The sequence below is a fragment of the Etheostoma cragini genome, chromosome 14 (assembly GCF_013103735.1).
Source record: "Etheostoma cragini isolate CJK2018 chromosome 14, CSU_Ecrag_1.0, whole genome shotgun sequence".
Lineage (NCBI taxonomy): Eukaryota > Metazoa > Chordata > Actinopteri > Perciformes > Percidae > Etheostoma > Etheostoma cragini.
The window spans coordinates 20,331,530-20,345,985 of record NC_048420.1 but is presented as its reverse complement, the minus strand read 5'-3'; the positions used below and the strand labels follow the sequence as shown (position 1 = coordinate 20,345,985).

Here is a 14,456-nt window from a genome sequence, read left to right as displayed (position 1 = left end):
ACAAGAATCCATAGTCATAGTTAATCAGCAACAATTGGGATAATTAATTAAATCCACAACCTCCCCTGGAGTCGTCCCCCTTGTCTTAAAGTTCTCCGTGCTGCACACAGCTGAATAAGATGATTAGCTTGTTATCAAACAGCATCAGAAGTTCATGACGAGTTGATCATTGGAATCAGCTGTGTTCGAGCAGGGATAGATCTAAAAAATGCAGGACAATGAGTACTTGGGAAGACCAATTACATTCAGACTAACGATATTGTTGACGTAATGTAATTTGAGGTAAACAGGTTATGTATGTGAAATGTGATTTAAAAAAAAAAAAAAAAACTATCTAACCGTAGGGTAAGAATTACAATGTGGTATGCAACCCATTTTAAATAAGTTGTGTATAAATGTTCACTGAGAGTTGGTGTCACTGGCTCCTTGTCATCTTTTCACTGGTTACTTGTGGCAGCTTCTGCCTCAATACAAATCTATGGAGATATTTTATACAGCTCATTTTTAAAATAAAAAATATCTATATTTGGTCAAATGCAGGCTTTTCATGAGAAACCCTTAGGATTGAAACCAGAGTATCAATTACTGAGATTTTTTTACAAAGTCACACGGCGCTCAGTGAATAAACTAAAGAAAATGTTTTCACAAATATAATTTGAAGTGACTTTTATATTAACATATTTGCACTTTTCGAGGTCGATGTACAGTAGACCTGTCTACCTTTCCTGTGGCTGACTTTCTCAGAAGTTATGTATGATAATAGGCTCCTTGTGCTGGGCGCAGATGACCTCGTCAATGTAGAGAGAGCTGGCCTTCATCTCAATGTTTTCCTGCAACTCCAGCTGGCAGCGATCCAGAGCCCTCTGCTCCTCCTCTGACTTGGCCGCTGCCTCACACAGACTGAGAGTGCGGAGATAAAGAGATGCCACATAATGAGTTGTCCTAAATGGTTATGTCTCTAAACAATACATCAGCCAATATGGGAAGAACCATGTTATAAAACAGTTTTATCAATTTCAAATCAGTCATGGCATCTATGCAACCCATCTAAACCAGACATTAACATGGTATGCTTTTGTGCATTTCAAATAATAAACTTTTCTTCTTCTACCGCTGCTATTATTTAAAAACCTTCATTATGTTTTTATACATGCTTTCTTACACTACATTACATTTTCATATTTAAAAAGTACCATTTGCATTATAATTTGAGTTCTTACCACGGGTTATATTTCTAGATTTCTTGGTTAAAGCCTTTGTAAATTATGTTGTATTTCAACTTACTTGTTGATGTGAGTCTTGAGCTGCTGGACCTCGGCAAAGAGCTGGGACTGTGCTGGATCGTAGCACTGCTCTTTGCCAGGCCTATGGTGCCGCAGAGCCAGCCGGGCCTGGGCCAAACTCAGAGCATGTTCACTCCCTGCGATGGCCACTTGCAGATCCTCTCTGATCCTCTGCTGGCTGGCAAACTCAGACAGTATCTATATGGGATAGAGGGATCACACCAGGGTAAACCAGTATTTCCATGTAATAGAAAATTAGTAGGAAAATGATTTCAAGCTATTGCTACTATAACACAAAACTCAAATGTAATTAATCACCAACAATATTACCCACCTGTCCATCTCCATTGAAAAGATCAACCAATATCCAAATCTTATAAAAGCTTAACACTGACATGATTAATCAAACCAATTATTTTCTCATTCACTTTTATCATCATTTTAATCTCCCTCCCACTGCCTGACATTTCCTTTCACATCACTCTCTGTCTCTCTCCATGCCAAAATATACACTATACTCATTTGTCCCCACCTTGGCCAGTTGATCCTCCATCTGGCTTTTGGCAGACTTGATCTCCTGAATATTGCGCATAAAGGCTGCTGCTGTTGCCTGGATCTGCTTGTGCATGTCAGCAGCCGTCTGCTCCAGGAGAGACTCCACCAGGGCCCGTAGGGACAACGAGTTTATCTTCTGCTGCTCCGCTTTGGCCATGATGAGATCTGAGATGTTCTCCCACTGCTTTGGAGTTACCGCCACGCTGAGAGAATTTATAGAAGTTTAACAAAGTATGAAGACCCTGAACTAAAAGGATGTTTTTTTTATTCCCAGATTCTGTATAGAAAAGGCAATGATATCCAATCATCGGCAAATTTAGAAAAGATCTTAAAAACTGCCTTTTCACAGACATTGTTACATTGTTTCCCTGTTCTTATGGAGCCAACATGTTAGTTCACCTTGGCAGAACAGTGTTGCCGATCTGCAGGTTGTTGATGGAACTGGTTGTCAATAAGGCACAGGAGTTGTCGATGCACTGCGCCTCAAATTTCTCTTTCAGATCCTGCTCCAAGTGGTACTTGGCAGATCGGTCCAATCTGGAGCACAAAAAGACATATTATGGTTTGCTTTACTGTCATCCGTATCTAGTGATTTGATTTTCTTTCCAGGTTTTAAGACAGGAAAATCTGAAAGGTGTGCATACTTTTGAGATCAAATGCGCCAAACTCATACTGAGCCCATCTTTCTTACCGTATCTGCTCAGTGATCTGCTCTACTACTCTCTGCAGAAGAGAAGCCACTCCCTCAATGACCTCCCTTTCCTTCAACAGCTCTCTGTCCACTTCGTCGTGTAGCCTCTCAGAAGGAAGACGTTTCATTCTAAGAGCCACAGAACAAGAAACATTACTCATCTGCGTATCCTAACTGCTGCTGCAATTTTTTTTTAAATTTAGATATGTAAGCATCATAGTAAGAGAAGGTGGTGTAAAAAGGTTGGACATGTTACTGAAAACTCACAATAGCACCCATTTCTAAAAGACAGGTGAGATGCGAGTAGTTACAGATGTTATGTATTAAAAATATTATGCATTTGTCTTCTGATTTGTTCAAGATCCTCTCTCCATATTATTTTCTGGCCTAACCTCTCCTCGAGACAGACCACAGTCACTCTCAGAGGCTCTTTGCATGCCTCCAGGGCTTTCCCCACTCTGCTCTGCAATGCTATGAGGACATCAATCTCCACAATAATCTCCTCCAACTTCAGCTCCAACTCCTTCTTCAGAAACTGAATGTCTTTGACCCGCTGATCTGAACAGCAGAAGAAGAAAAAACATAGTCTTTGTAACATCATTTTTTGGTGCTAAACACAGACTAGCTGATTTGAATCCCCTACTTACCAAGTTGCTTGTTGTCATCATTTTGCATGCGTTTGCATGATTTATCAGTTTCCTGCATCAGCCTCTTACATTCTGCTCTGAAGAGCTCAGAGTGGTTCCGCATAACCTCAATACTAACAAGTCGGGGTCCAACACCCTGCTGGGAATTGCGGTCCAGGCCAGACATCATTTTCTACTGGTGATAGAGAGAACATTTATAATTTAAAGAAAGGTGAATAAATATGGGTGCCTCATGGTGAAAGAATATTGAAAATACTTCAAAACCAAAGGAAAATGCCTATGGACTATGCACTTTTTTACTATATACACACTGATCATCTGTTGTAAATGTCAGAAAGAAATGGTAAGATTTTATCACAACTTTTGAAAATGTTTTGGTGATTAGAGAAAGCACTGGAACTTGAGAACATTCAAAATGGCATCTGAAAAGCCTAGCTAGTAATCTCCAGATTATTTGAATACTGTACAACGCAACATTAAATTGCATTTCATTGGGCAAATTTATATATACATGAACAAACGTTGTAATGTTTGGCTTGTTATAAGCGTTAGCCAAATATTTTTGTATCAAGAGCGTTCTTGAAATTTTCGTAAAACAAAAAGTTGAATTTCAAACGTTAACGACCAAAGAACTCGCAAGCGTTTACGTTAGCTAACGCTAGCCACAAAGTTAACGTGGCTAACACAATTTTAACCCTAGTGTTATCTTGGTTTAAAACAGACATTTGGATACATTTTGTGAACGTTACTCACAATATCCTAAAAGATTACAGAATAAAATAATAAAATAGCATACCTTGTTACTTGAAACCCCAAATGTAGCAATTGGTTTCGACTTCTTTTTCCTCTCAAATGTCAAATGTAACAAAACAAATGGTTACTGTGGCAACGGATGACACGCCATGGACAGACACGGCTGGATGTGTAGCCCATAGACATAATATAATATAATATAATATAATAATATAATATATAATGTATAATGTCTATGGTGTAGCCCACTGTCAGCTGTTCCGACCAAAAGAAGATACCAATTCAATTCAACTTTATTCAATTCAACTTTATTGTCATTGCACTGTCACAAGTACAAGCAACGAAATGTGATTTACATCTATCCAGAATTCCTATACAGGGTATAAATATTGTATATAATTTTATGTATAAGCAAATGTAATAGTAAGGAACTTTAAGATGTTGTGTAAAAATATAAATATAAATATGGGAGCTCTATGACAGATTATACAGATTATACAGAGTATAAAGTAGCCTATATGTATAAGCAAAAAAAGTAAATAATTGTAAGGGACTATAAAATGTAGTGTATACAATGCATTTGGCAACCATGTTGCCATATGCACTATTATACATCTCTTTATTTTATTAGACAAGTTTCATGTTCGCAAAGCTCAATGCTCTGACTCAGCCCCATGTTTAAAGTTATGGGTAATTGAAATCGACGCGTAACCTACTTTGAGTCTCTTGTTTCAAAGAAGAAAGGCATTTCAATAAGTAAAAGGTTGTCTACCCAGAATTATTTACCTAGGGAGCAACTGCTGTCTCCGGTTTTCAAGAAGTCTATCCCTTTTTGATTTGTTTATCTTCTTCTTTTTTTACCATCATGTCAATTTTATTTGTGTACATATAGCCTATTTTTGTTTATTATGTAAATTAAATTCTATGTAAAGTATTTTTATTTAACAAGAAAGTAAAAATATGAGTTACATCAGAAAGTAATATAAATAAAAATACGGTAGTATTAAAAACACTAACATAAATTAAAAATGTGCGGGAGAGTTTAGATGTCAAAAATGGTGTATGACAATAGTCCCTATAGGCTTCTGTTAAATGTTTTATTATAGATTTATTTTTTGTTGTGTGGGAAAATATAACTTTACTTCTCAAAAGTGCAAATACCAAAGCACCACAAGGATGCGATTCACATTACAGGACATGGAAAGTCAACACAAGACAAAGTTTACAATATCCATGTACAATATTTAAACAATGAAATACCAGTTGAGATATTTCCATATCCATATGTAACACAGTGACATAATGTAGGCTATGACTATTGGACATGGTGTTCATGCACATTCTGCGTCAAACATCTAAAAGCAAAAATCCTATCAGATGGGGGACCCTGAAATTAACTTGGGGCCCGTAGTCTAATTTAGGTCAGTTTAGGGGTCCTTCACTTGAAAATGATTGGGAATCCTTGGGCTATATCAACATTTCAAGACGCAGCTAGACCCAATTCAAAACTGATAAATGTGCAATTCACATTGAAGTTTCTGTTTATAAATTAAAATGCATTACAATAAAATCGTGTTTGAAAGTGTTTTTTTATTAAGAATAATTTAAGCTTTTATAGGTGATTGAAGATATGTTCCTTATATTTAGACAGAAGACAGAAGACAATTCTGAAAATAAGCGCTGGCAAAGTTACGTTAGGTATAACGTACACATGTACATGAATATACAAACCTGGTATATGTTCAAAGTAAAAATTAATACAAGTTTGTATTTTCTGAGGAGGAGCAGATGAGGCGCATCTAAGATAAATTAGATGTAGCTGCACAAGCAGTAGGTTTAGCCTACAACAAAAATTATGATGTTATATAAGCTTTAACTGAAGCTTATATAACCTCCTAATTGTAGGTTAAATACAGGAAAAAGTGGCCCACAACATTTGCTTTGGATGTGAAGTATGAAGTTGCATAAAATGGAAATGTGCAAATAAAGTAAGTAGGCTACTTACAATGGAGAAAAACTGTAATACAAGATAGTTTTTCCAGGAAATGTTGGTTACGCCAGATATTTATATACTCCGTGCAGTAGGTGATATTTATATACTCCGTGCGGTAGGCTTGGTGATATTTATATACTCCGTACAGTAGGTGATATTTATATACTCCGTACAGTAGGTGATATTTATATACTCCGTACAGTAGGTGATATTTATATACTCCATAGGTGATATTTATATACTCTGTACAGTAGGTGATATTTATATACTCAGTAGGTTATATTTATATACTCCGTAGGTGATATTTATATACTCCGTACAGTAGGTGATATTTATATACTCCGTACAGTAGGTAATATTTATATACTCCGTACAGTAGGTGATATTTATATACTCCATAGGTGATATTTATATACTCCGTCCAGTAGGTGATATTTATATACTCAGTAGGTGATATTTATATACTCCGTAGGTGATATTTATATACTCCGTACAGTAGGTGATATTTATATACTCAGTAGGTGATATTTATATACTCCGTACAGTAGGTGATATTTATATACTCCATAGGTGATATTTATATACTCTGTACATTAGGTGATATTTATATACTCAGTAGGTGATATTTATATACTCCGTAGGTGATATTTATATACTCCGTACAGTAGGTGATATTTATATACTCAGTAGGTGATATTTATATACTCCGTACAGTAGGTGATATTTATATACTCCGTAGGTGATATTTATATACTCCGTACAGTAGGTGATATTTATATACTCTGTACAGTAGGTGATATTTATATACTCCGTCCAGTAGGTGATATATATACTCGGTCCAGTAGGTGATATATATACTCCGTACAGTAGGTTATATTTATACTCTGTCCAGTAGGTGATATTTAAATACTCCGTACAGTAGGTGATATTTATATACTCCATAGGTGATATTTATATACTCTGTACAGTAGGTGATATTTATATACTCCGTCCAGTAGGTGATATTTATATACTCAGTAGGTGATATTTATATACTCCGTAGGTTATATTTATATACTCAGTAGGTGATATTTATATACTCCGTAGGTGATATTTATATACTCCGTACAGTAGGTGATATTTATATACTCCGTCCAGTAGGTGATATTTATATACTCCGTACAGTAGGTGATATATATACTCCGTCCATTAGGTGATATTTATATACTCCGTACAGTAGGTGATATATATACTCCGTCCAGTAGGTGATATTTATATACTCAGTACAGTAGGTGATATATATATACTCGGTCCAGTAGGTGATATTTATATACTCAGTACAGTAGGTGATATTTATATACTCAGTAGGTGATATTTATATACTCCGTACAGTAGGTGATATATATACTCCGTCCAGTAGGTGATATATATACTCGGTCCAGTAAGTGATATTTATACTCCGTACAGTAGGTGATATATATACTCGGTCCAGTAGGTGATATATATACTCGGTCCAGTAGGTGATATATATACTCCGTACAGTAGGTGATATTTATACTCGGTCCAGTAGGTGATATTTAAATACTCCGTACAGTAGGTGATAGGCCTATATATACTCGGTCCAGTAGGTGGTATTTATATACTCCGTACAGTAGGTGATAGGCCTATATATACTCGGTCCAGTAGGTGGTATTTATATACTCCGTACAGTAGGTGATAGGCCTATATATACTCGGTCCAGTAGGTGATATTTATATACTCCGTACAGTAGGTGATATTTATATACTCCGTACAGTAGGTGATATTTATATACTCCGTACAGTAGGTGATAGGCCTATATATACTCGGTCCAGTAGGTGATATTTATATACTCCGTACAGTAGGTGATATTTATATACTCCGTACAGTAGGTGGCGCTATGCACGGTCGCAACCCGGAAGCGTCATCAACACACCACACGCACTTGCTCCTTTCTCTAAAATCGAAACGGAAGAAAACAAACTAAACGTAAACTGGGACCATTATATCCATGACTGGAGGAACTGGTTTTTAAATATTTTTTAATGACACTCTGTGGCACAGTGACTGCAGGTGTTTGTTCGCGAACCAGCACCTAAAAGCTGGCGGCAACAACAACCAACAAACTGCGAGTTTAGCTAACATTACCTCAAAAAGAAGAAGCTAACACAAGAGCAACCTGGCGCGTTTCGGATAAAGAGCATTTAACAACTTAAACTGAGCAACAAGATGGACTGCAGCACAGCTGACGTGCCCAATGATGTGGAACACGACTCTCCAGGTAGTTAGATGAACAATGTTGTTTTAATTACAGCTCAGTAGGCAGACATTTTATTAGACTGCGTTGTAGCTAAAAGCTAAGTTAGCTTACAACTTCGAAATAAAGCACTGGCATCATTTCTGCTAATGTCTTTCAAAACAGTTTTTACACTGATCATGTACAATGACATTTGTTCCGTTGACACTTGAGTAGTATTTAGACAATTTTAGCACGGTAGTAACATACGCCTTAATCAAAGGAACAATGGTACTCGTACTAGTAATAAACTGTGGTGGAAAGTAGTACTGTTCCTAAGTACACTTTTATAGTACCGGTACTTTTATTTTATTGAGTATTTACATGTCATGCTACTTTATACTTTACTAATTTTCACCCCATTACATTCATCTGTTACTTTTGACTTTGCAGAGAATTATTTTACATAAAAAATATTATGGACAGCTTCTAAAATATGGTAACTATAAGAAAAATTAAACTCACCAGTAGTAGTAACTATACATTTAACACAAGTCTCTGAAAGGTGCCATTCTACATGAGTACTTTAAGTGTGTTTTAGTTATATTACTACGGTGCTTTTACTTAAATATAATTTGGACTGTATGACTTATAATTAAAGTACTGTATACGGTTGTATAAGTATGACTACTCAAATAAGGTATTTGCATAATTCTCCCACTACTGGTAATAAATAATGCTGGAATTAGTTATTTAGAATGCAGATGAAAACTTGAGTTATTGGAGCTGACCTCTCATAGACTGACATCTAGACATTTTTTTGACAGACGTTACCTAAAAGGTGTTGGTAGATCAACTTTGTTCAGACTTTACTTGTCTGTCAATAGAAGTAAGTAATTAGTAGAGAACAATAGTAACATTATATCCCAGTAGTATTCCCAAATATAGATGCCTTGTTGGTTCATTGGTCCAAGATAAATTGTGTTCTAATTTCTAAGTTCTAATTTTCCATTGCTCATTTATCTCTTAAAGTGTAGTTAACTATACATTTGTATAACATTTCTGAGTGAACCGTTAAGTTGGCTACTATTAGAAAATATTTATAGTAAAATAAAATCAGGATATGTAAATTATAAAAATGTTTTTTGGGTCCAACTTTATTTTTGAGCAGATCAAACTTGAGATGTATTTACAGTTATTTATCCCATTGTGTCTCTGATCAGGGAACAGCAGCTCCTGCTCTGATGATGATGTACCTCTCTCAGCGCTCACGACGAAGCCACACAGTAAGAAGAAACAGTCACGAGAAGACACACGCAGCTCCAAGACTAATTCAGAAAAGGAAAAAAGTGGTGAGGACAACAAATAAAACAGACTGCCAACAATACTTCCAGTTGAAGTAAAATATTTTGAACTTGACATATCTGTGACCTTTAAAAGCAAAAGGTATAACATTTTGTATATGTTTAAATCTTCTCCTTTTGTAGCTCTGGATGACTCTTCAGATGATGAGCCTTTGATAAAAAGGAAAACAATCTCTGCACCAGCTAAGAAACCAGAGAAAAAAGACACGTCGCTCAGATCTAATGGCACAGCTAACAAGAAAGCAGGTGGTACAGATGATGATGATGATGATGATGATGATGATAGGTCTGACAATGAGCCTCTCAAGAAAATTGCCAAAAAGGCCTCCAAAGCAGCAAAGAAGACTTCCTCCGTCTCTTCAGAAAAACCTGTTGATTCTAAGAAGAAAGGTAAGTTGATTTGCTCTGAAAAGAAACGATGCATCAACAGAACATTTCTGTTTTCTGCCGCAGATACTTATGCTTGATTTGTTACACAGAATCTCAAGATGACGACGATGGCTCGGACGATGAGCCTTTGAGTGAACTTGCCGAGAAAATTCACCCCAAACGTCAGAGAAAGGCAACACCAGTTAATAAATCTAAAAGGAACGCAGAGAGAAAAAAGGGTAGGTGTTAAAAACATTTTCTCATAGTACCAAAAAGACATATGTTTGTGCTAGTTAAATGTGCAGCCTACCTGAAATGCACAGCTCGTTTAGGAGCATAACAAAGAAAAGAAGTCTGAAACTGCAACAATTTAACTAAACCAGCAAATGTATCAAACATAGCTCAACTGAAGCAAACCAGTGTGTACAGTAAGCTGTCCGTAGTGATGTGCGGTGTCCTGTTTGACACCAGACCCTTCTCAGTTGTAACAGAGTGGGTCAGGAAAAGCTTCACTCACAGCCCGTTTCCAAAAGGGTATCACCAACGAACGCCACTCAAATGCCTCTGGGGGCAATTGGATTGACCTTTAACCAATCAGACCAACAATCCATGTGACGTAGCAGCGCATCAACGTGTTGCTGCACTTCGGTGGCCGTCATGTTGAATATCAAAGCTGCTTGTTGTCGCTGTGCTATCGTCATCATGTAAAGCTACACGGTTGTGATTGGTGCCTTAATTTTGAAAAATTGGAACTTTGCTTGAGTGGGCTCTTGGCCAGACTGACTTGGGGAGCAAATCTCAAATTTGCCGATAGTTTGTCAGGGTTTTCTCAGGCTAGGTGTGCGGATGTGAGGTTCTGTGAAACTGTGATTGCTAACATAAACTACCTGTTACATGGAGATAAGGATAAACTAAACACAATCAAACCAAACAAAACCAAGTTGAGGACGGAGCAAGAGAGACTCCAGGTCTGTGTAAAAAAGAAATAAAAAAAAATTACAAGTTTAGAAAATCTTTAACGGGCAATCGATACATAGATGTAAAAATATCCTCAAAAGGTTTCTCAACATCAGGAGCTGCCATTAGGACAGGAGCAGAATAAATCATTTTTTTCTACACAAGTGAAAGCAGTTTCACAGTTGGGAGAACAGACACACCGCATGTTTTTACTGAAAATGTTTCGACAAAAAAGTTGTATTATATTATTGTTAAACCCCACTAACCCTAGAAACAGCATTTGTTACTTTTTTTGGATGCTGATACAGGATATTTATCAATGGCGGACACCTTAGCCTACATAAGACAAACTTCACTCTGGCCTACATCCCTGCCTAGACGGTTCACTATTGCATTAGCAACCTCGCACTTTGCTAGGTTGACTGTTTAATTTGCTTCCATCGACTGCTCAAACACTGCTTTCAGATGTTGAACATGTTGTATGATGTTGAACTTCCCATGTGTGACACAGGAAAACAGTCTCTGCACCAGATAAGACACCTGAGAAAAAAGACACATAACTCATGAACTCATCCAAACATATTTCCGCTGTTTTCTGACTTTTATCTGTAATGGATCGATGGCTTTCAATCTTTTGATATGTTTCAGATACGGATAAAGATGATAGCTCTGACAATGAGCCTCTCAAAAAAAATGCCAAAATATCATCTAAGGCTGCAAAGAAGACTTTTCCAGTCTCTCCACAAAAATCTGTTGATTCAGAAAAGGAAGGTAAGAGAATTTTCGCTCTATGGATACGCAGCATCAACATAAAATTGTTATGCAATGTAACAGATACTGATTCTTTTTGCCTTCCATCTCTTACACAGAATCTCTGGATGACGACGGCTCAGACGATGAGCCTTTGAATGAACGTGCCAAGAAACCTTACCCCACACGTCAGAGAAAGGCACCAGGTACTCCATCTGGAAAAGCGACCCCAGTTATTAAATCCAAAAGGAACGCAGCAAGGAAAGAGGGTAGGTGTTATGACATGGACATTAAAACTACATTAAAATGATTTTCTCATAGTACTTGTATGAAATACATGTTTTGTTTGTTCAAGTTAATAGGGGTGGGAATCTCAGGGCACCTCACGATTTGATTCATAACCGATTATTGATGCATGTCGATGCAAATTTTTTTTAATGTACTGTAGACTTCCAAGCGTGATTTAATGAGTGTTAGATTTGGACATTTGCAGTGTTTGTCAAACAGAAGTTTTAATGAATTTTTTTTGTCTATTGAGGTTTGTATTTTGTAGTCATTCCACGCTTAAGCTTGAAAGATGCTTGTGAAAGTCACCCTCACTCACTGTAATCTTCCATGTCAGAGGCTCAGTCATGTTTAAAGGTGGAGAATTGGCTTCTTGGAACAGGAAACCTGGGTTGGTCAGATCTAATGTGATAAAGTAGATGAACAGCATTTATGTGTTTGCATAATTATTTTATGTATGTCCTATTAGATCATGTGTATATGTACAAAACCTATTTATTTTCCCTTTTCACCATTTGTGTGTTGTTTTTCTGCACTCTAACCTAAACTCTAAGTTGTTGTCCATTATCCCTTCCTCTTTCAGTCACTCTGTTTTCTGATTTGTATGTCTAGAGACTAGAGAATTTTAAATAAAAATCAACACTTTTTTAAATAGTTGATTATTACCTTATCAGAATTGAGCATCGAATCGTTCTAGAGAGAATCGTAACACATCTAAGAATCAAATTTTTTTCCCCCCACCCTTACTAGTTAAATATGCAGAGTCTTCCACTGACAGCTCAGATGATGAACCACTGGCAACAATCAAGAAGAAGTTAACAAAGGCTCCTAAAGAGAAAAAGACTTCAGACAACAGCAAGGAAAGACAACTTAAAGAAAAATCACCTAAAGGTAGGCAGCCCTTTCATTAGACTGACCAAAAATAATTGATTTAATTAAAGCACTAACCTTTTGGATTTCAAAAGACTCTTCGTCCTCAGACAGCAGCTCAGATGAAAGTTATGTTCCAATGGTGAACGCCAATTCCAAGAAGAAGAAACCAGTGAAGAAAAACACAAAGAGGACAACTACATCGCCAGGCAGAGCGTCCAGAAAGAGACGAGGTATTGTAGCAGTAATCATGACATGATTGAAACAGGATTTTGAGGAAAACATTTTTAAATCCTTGCTGCTGTGATTGTTGTTTGGCAGGACATTCTGATGAGAGCTCAGAGGATGAACCCTTAATTAGACTCGTGAAAAAGAATCGCACAGGCAAACAAACGAAAAACAAACGGAAGGCTTCCCCCCTGAAGAAGAAGAAGAAGAACACAACTTCCAAAAAGTCAAAAAAGATGCTTGAGTCAGGTAAAGACCAGCCAGTCTTAGCTAGTAGAGGTGAACACTTTATCAATCGATCTGGGGCACTCTGTTCATCAACCATGCATTTCATATTTTTTTTCCAGAGTCTTCGGGCAACAGTTCAGACGATGATGATTTAATCACGGCAGCGAAACATCCACAAGTTACAAAAATCCTGAGAATAATACTAGAGAGGTGTGATGGAGAAGAAGCTGGGGACACAGGAACAGGAGCCCTGGACAAAACCACTTCAGGTACTGATGACATAATGAAGGCATTGTTAACGCTGTAAGAACCTCAAAATAAAGAGTAACATTATTCTTACACTCCAATGCAGAAACACAGATTGCTGGAAAGAGCGAGGAGTCAGAAGGCTCAGCAAAATCCGCTGAAGAAGAATAAGCAGATGAAACGAAGGTTAAAGAAATGGCGTTTCACTGTTTTCTTTCACCATTTGGACGGGGAAGTTCAAACCATGAAGTGACGACAAAGTTTAAAGGACTTCAGAAAGTGTAAATCTCTCAGAGAGACACCGCCTAAAAAATTACAATTAATGTTCATGTAAAGTGACTTAAAGTGTGTTTTATATACTATACCTACATCTTCATGTTTAATTTTGGGACCAGATTTTGTAGGCTCCTTAAAGATTTTATGCACAGTCTTTGATGTTGATGTTTTACTATTGATGTTATTTTACTATTTCGGCACATTGTTTGCACTTGCTGTCTCCTCTGGTTTATTTTTTTTAAAGAGAATAACGCAGTGCTCATTAATATAAGCTACATCCCTGCTTTCATTTTAACTGTAAACTGCATGCAGCAGTGCAAATCTGTTGTGTTGGATTAAACTGCTTTCACTATAAAAATTGATATCAGATGAGTCAGTCTCATTATAGCTGGCTTGCCATACCAAAATTCTTCTTTATTTTCATTTTCATTCCAGTGAGATTGTCTGTCAAGTCAATTTTATTTCTTCTCAAAATTACAAAATTGTCTCAGAGGGCTGTACAATCTAAAGGTACTTTTTTTGTACCAATCTAAATAATACTTTTATTATACATGTCGCAAAATTAATTGTCAGGGTTTACCCATTTACAGCAGCCAGCAACCAACTCTAGGTCTGAGCCAGAGCCTTGATCAAGGGGCACCTTGAGAATCTAGAACATGTTATTTGGATGGTGGGTTAAACCAAAGGCAAACATGGGGAGAACATGCAAACTCCACACATAAAGGCAA

General features: G+C 36.9%; 2 protein-coding genes across 5 annotated transcripts; one reads left to right on the top strand and one right to left on the bottom strand.

The window, feature by feature from the left end:
* Positions 1–651: 651 nt before the first annotated feature.
* On the bottom strand, positions 652–4,086 carry tekt1 (tektin 1). Of its 2 annotated transcripts, none has more exons than XM_034891804.1 (8): positions 3,973–4,086; positions 3,177–3,351; positions 2,922–3,087; positions 2,530–2,658; positions 2,238–2,375; positions 1,816–2,041; positions 1,285–1,481; positions 652–900 (listed from the first exon to the last, which is right to left on the bottom strand). In XM_034891804.1, the coding sequence occupies exons 2-8, from the start codon at positions 3,343–3,345 to the stop codon at positions 741–743; spliced, it is 1,185 nt and encodes a 394-aa protein (XP_034747695.1). In that variant the 5' UTR covers positions 3,346–3,351; positions 3,973–4,086; the 3' UTR covers positions 652–740. The 2 variants fall into 2 exon arrangements, with proteins under 2 accessions (XP_034747695.1, XP_034747696.1); XM_034891805.1 differs by having other exon boundaries at positions 3,177–3,348; positions 3,973–4,068.
* A 3,757-nt stretch (positions 4,087–7,843) lies between these two features.
* On the top strand, positions 7,844–14,088 carry LOC117956372 (nucleolar protein dao-5-like). Of its 3 annotated transcripts, none has more exons than XM_034891397.1 (11): positions 7,844–8,200; positions 9,379–9,507; positions 9,643–9,909; positions 9,999–10,127; positions 11,494–11,616; positions 11,715–11,864; positions 12,631–12,771; positions 12,846–12,983; positions 13,072–13,227; positions 13,326–13,475; positions 13,559–14,088. In XM_034891397.1, exons 1-11 carry the CDS (start codon positions 8,149–8,151, stop codon positions 13,621–13,623), a joined length of 1,500 nt encoding a protein of 499 aa, XP_034747288.1. In that variant the 5' UTR covers positions 7,844–8,148; the 3' UTR covers positions 13,624–14,088. The 3 variants fall into 3 exon arrangements, with proteins under 3 accessions (XP_034747288.1, XP_034747287.1, XP_034747289.1); XM_034891396.1 differs by having other exon boundaries at positions 13,556–14,088; XM_034891398.1 differs by lacking the exons at positions 9,999–10,127; positions 11,494–11,616 and having other exon boundaries at positions 13,556–14,088.
* Positions 14,089–14,456: the final 368 nt, after the last annotated feature.

Bases quoted from the DNA above. Each gene is read 5' to 3' on its own strand.
- tekt1 (XM_034891804.1), bottom strand. From the start codon at position 3,345: ATGATGTCTGGCCTGGACCGCAATTCCCAGCAGGGTGTTGGACCCCGA. The intron at 2,659-2,921 runs GTTAGGCCAGAA...TGTGGCTCTTAG, and splicing joins GTGGTCTGTCTCGAGGAGAG to AATGAAACGTCTTCCTTCTG. The intron at 2,376-2,529 runs GTAAGAAAGATG...TTTGTGCTCCAG, and splicing joins CAGATCACTGAGCAGATACG to ATTGGACCGATCTGCCAAGT.
- LOC117956372 (XM_034891396.1), top strand. From the start codon at position 8,149: ATGGACTGCAGCACAGCTGACGTGCCCAATGATGTGGAACACGACTCT. The intron at 9,508-9,642 runs GTGAGGACAACA...CTCCTTTTGTAG, and splicing joins TTCAGAAAAGGAAAAAAGTG to CTCTGGATGACTCTTCAGAT. The intron at 11,865-12,630 runs GTAGGTGTTATG...CACCCTTACTAG, and splicing joins GAACGCAGCAAGGAAAGAGG to TTAAATATGCAGAGTCTTCC.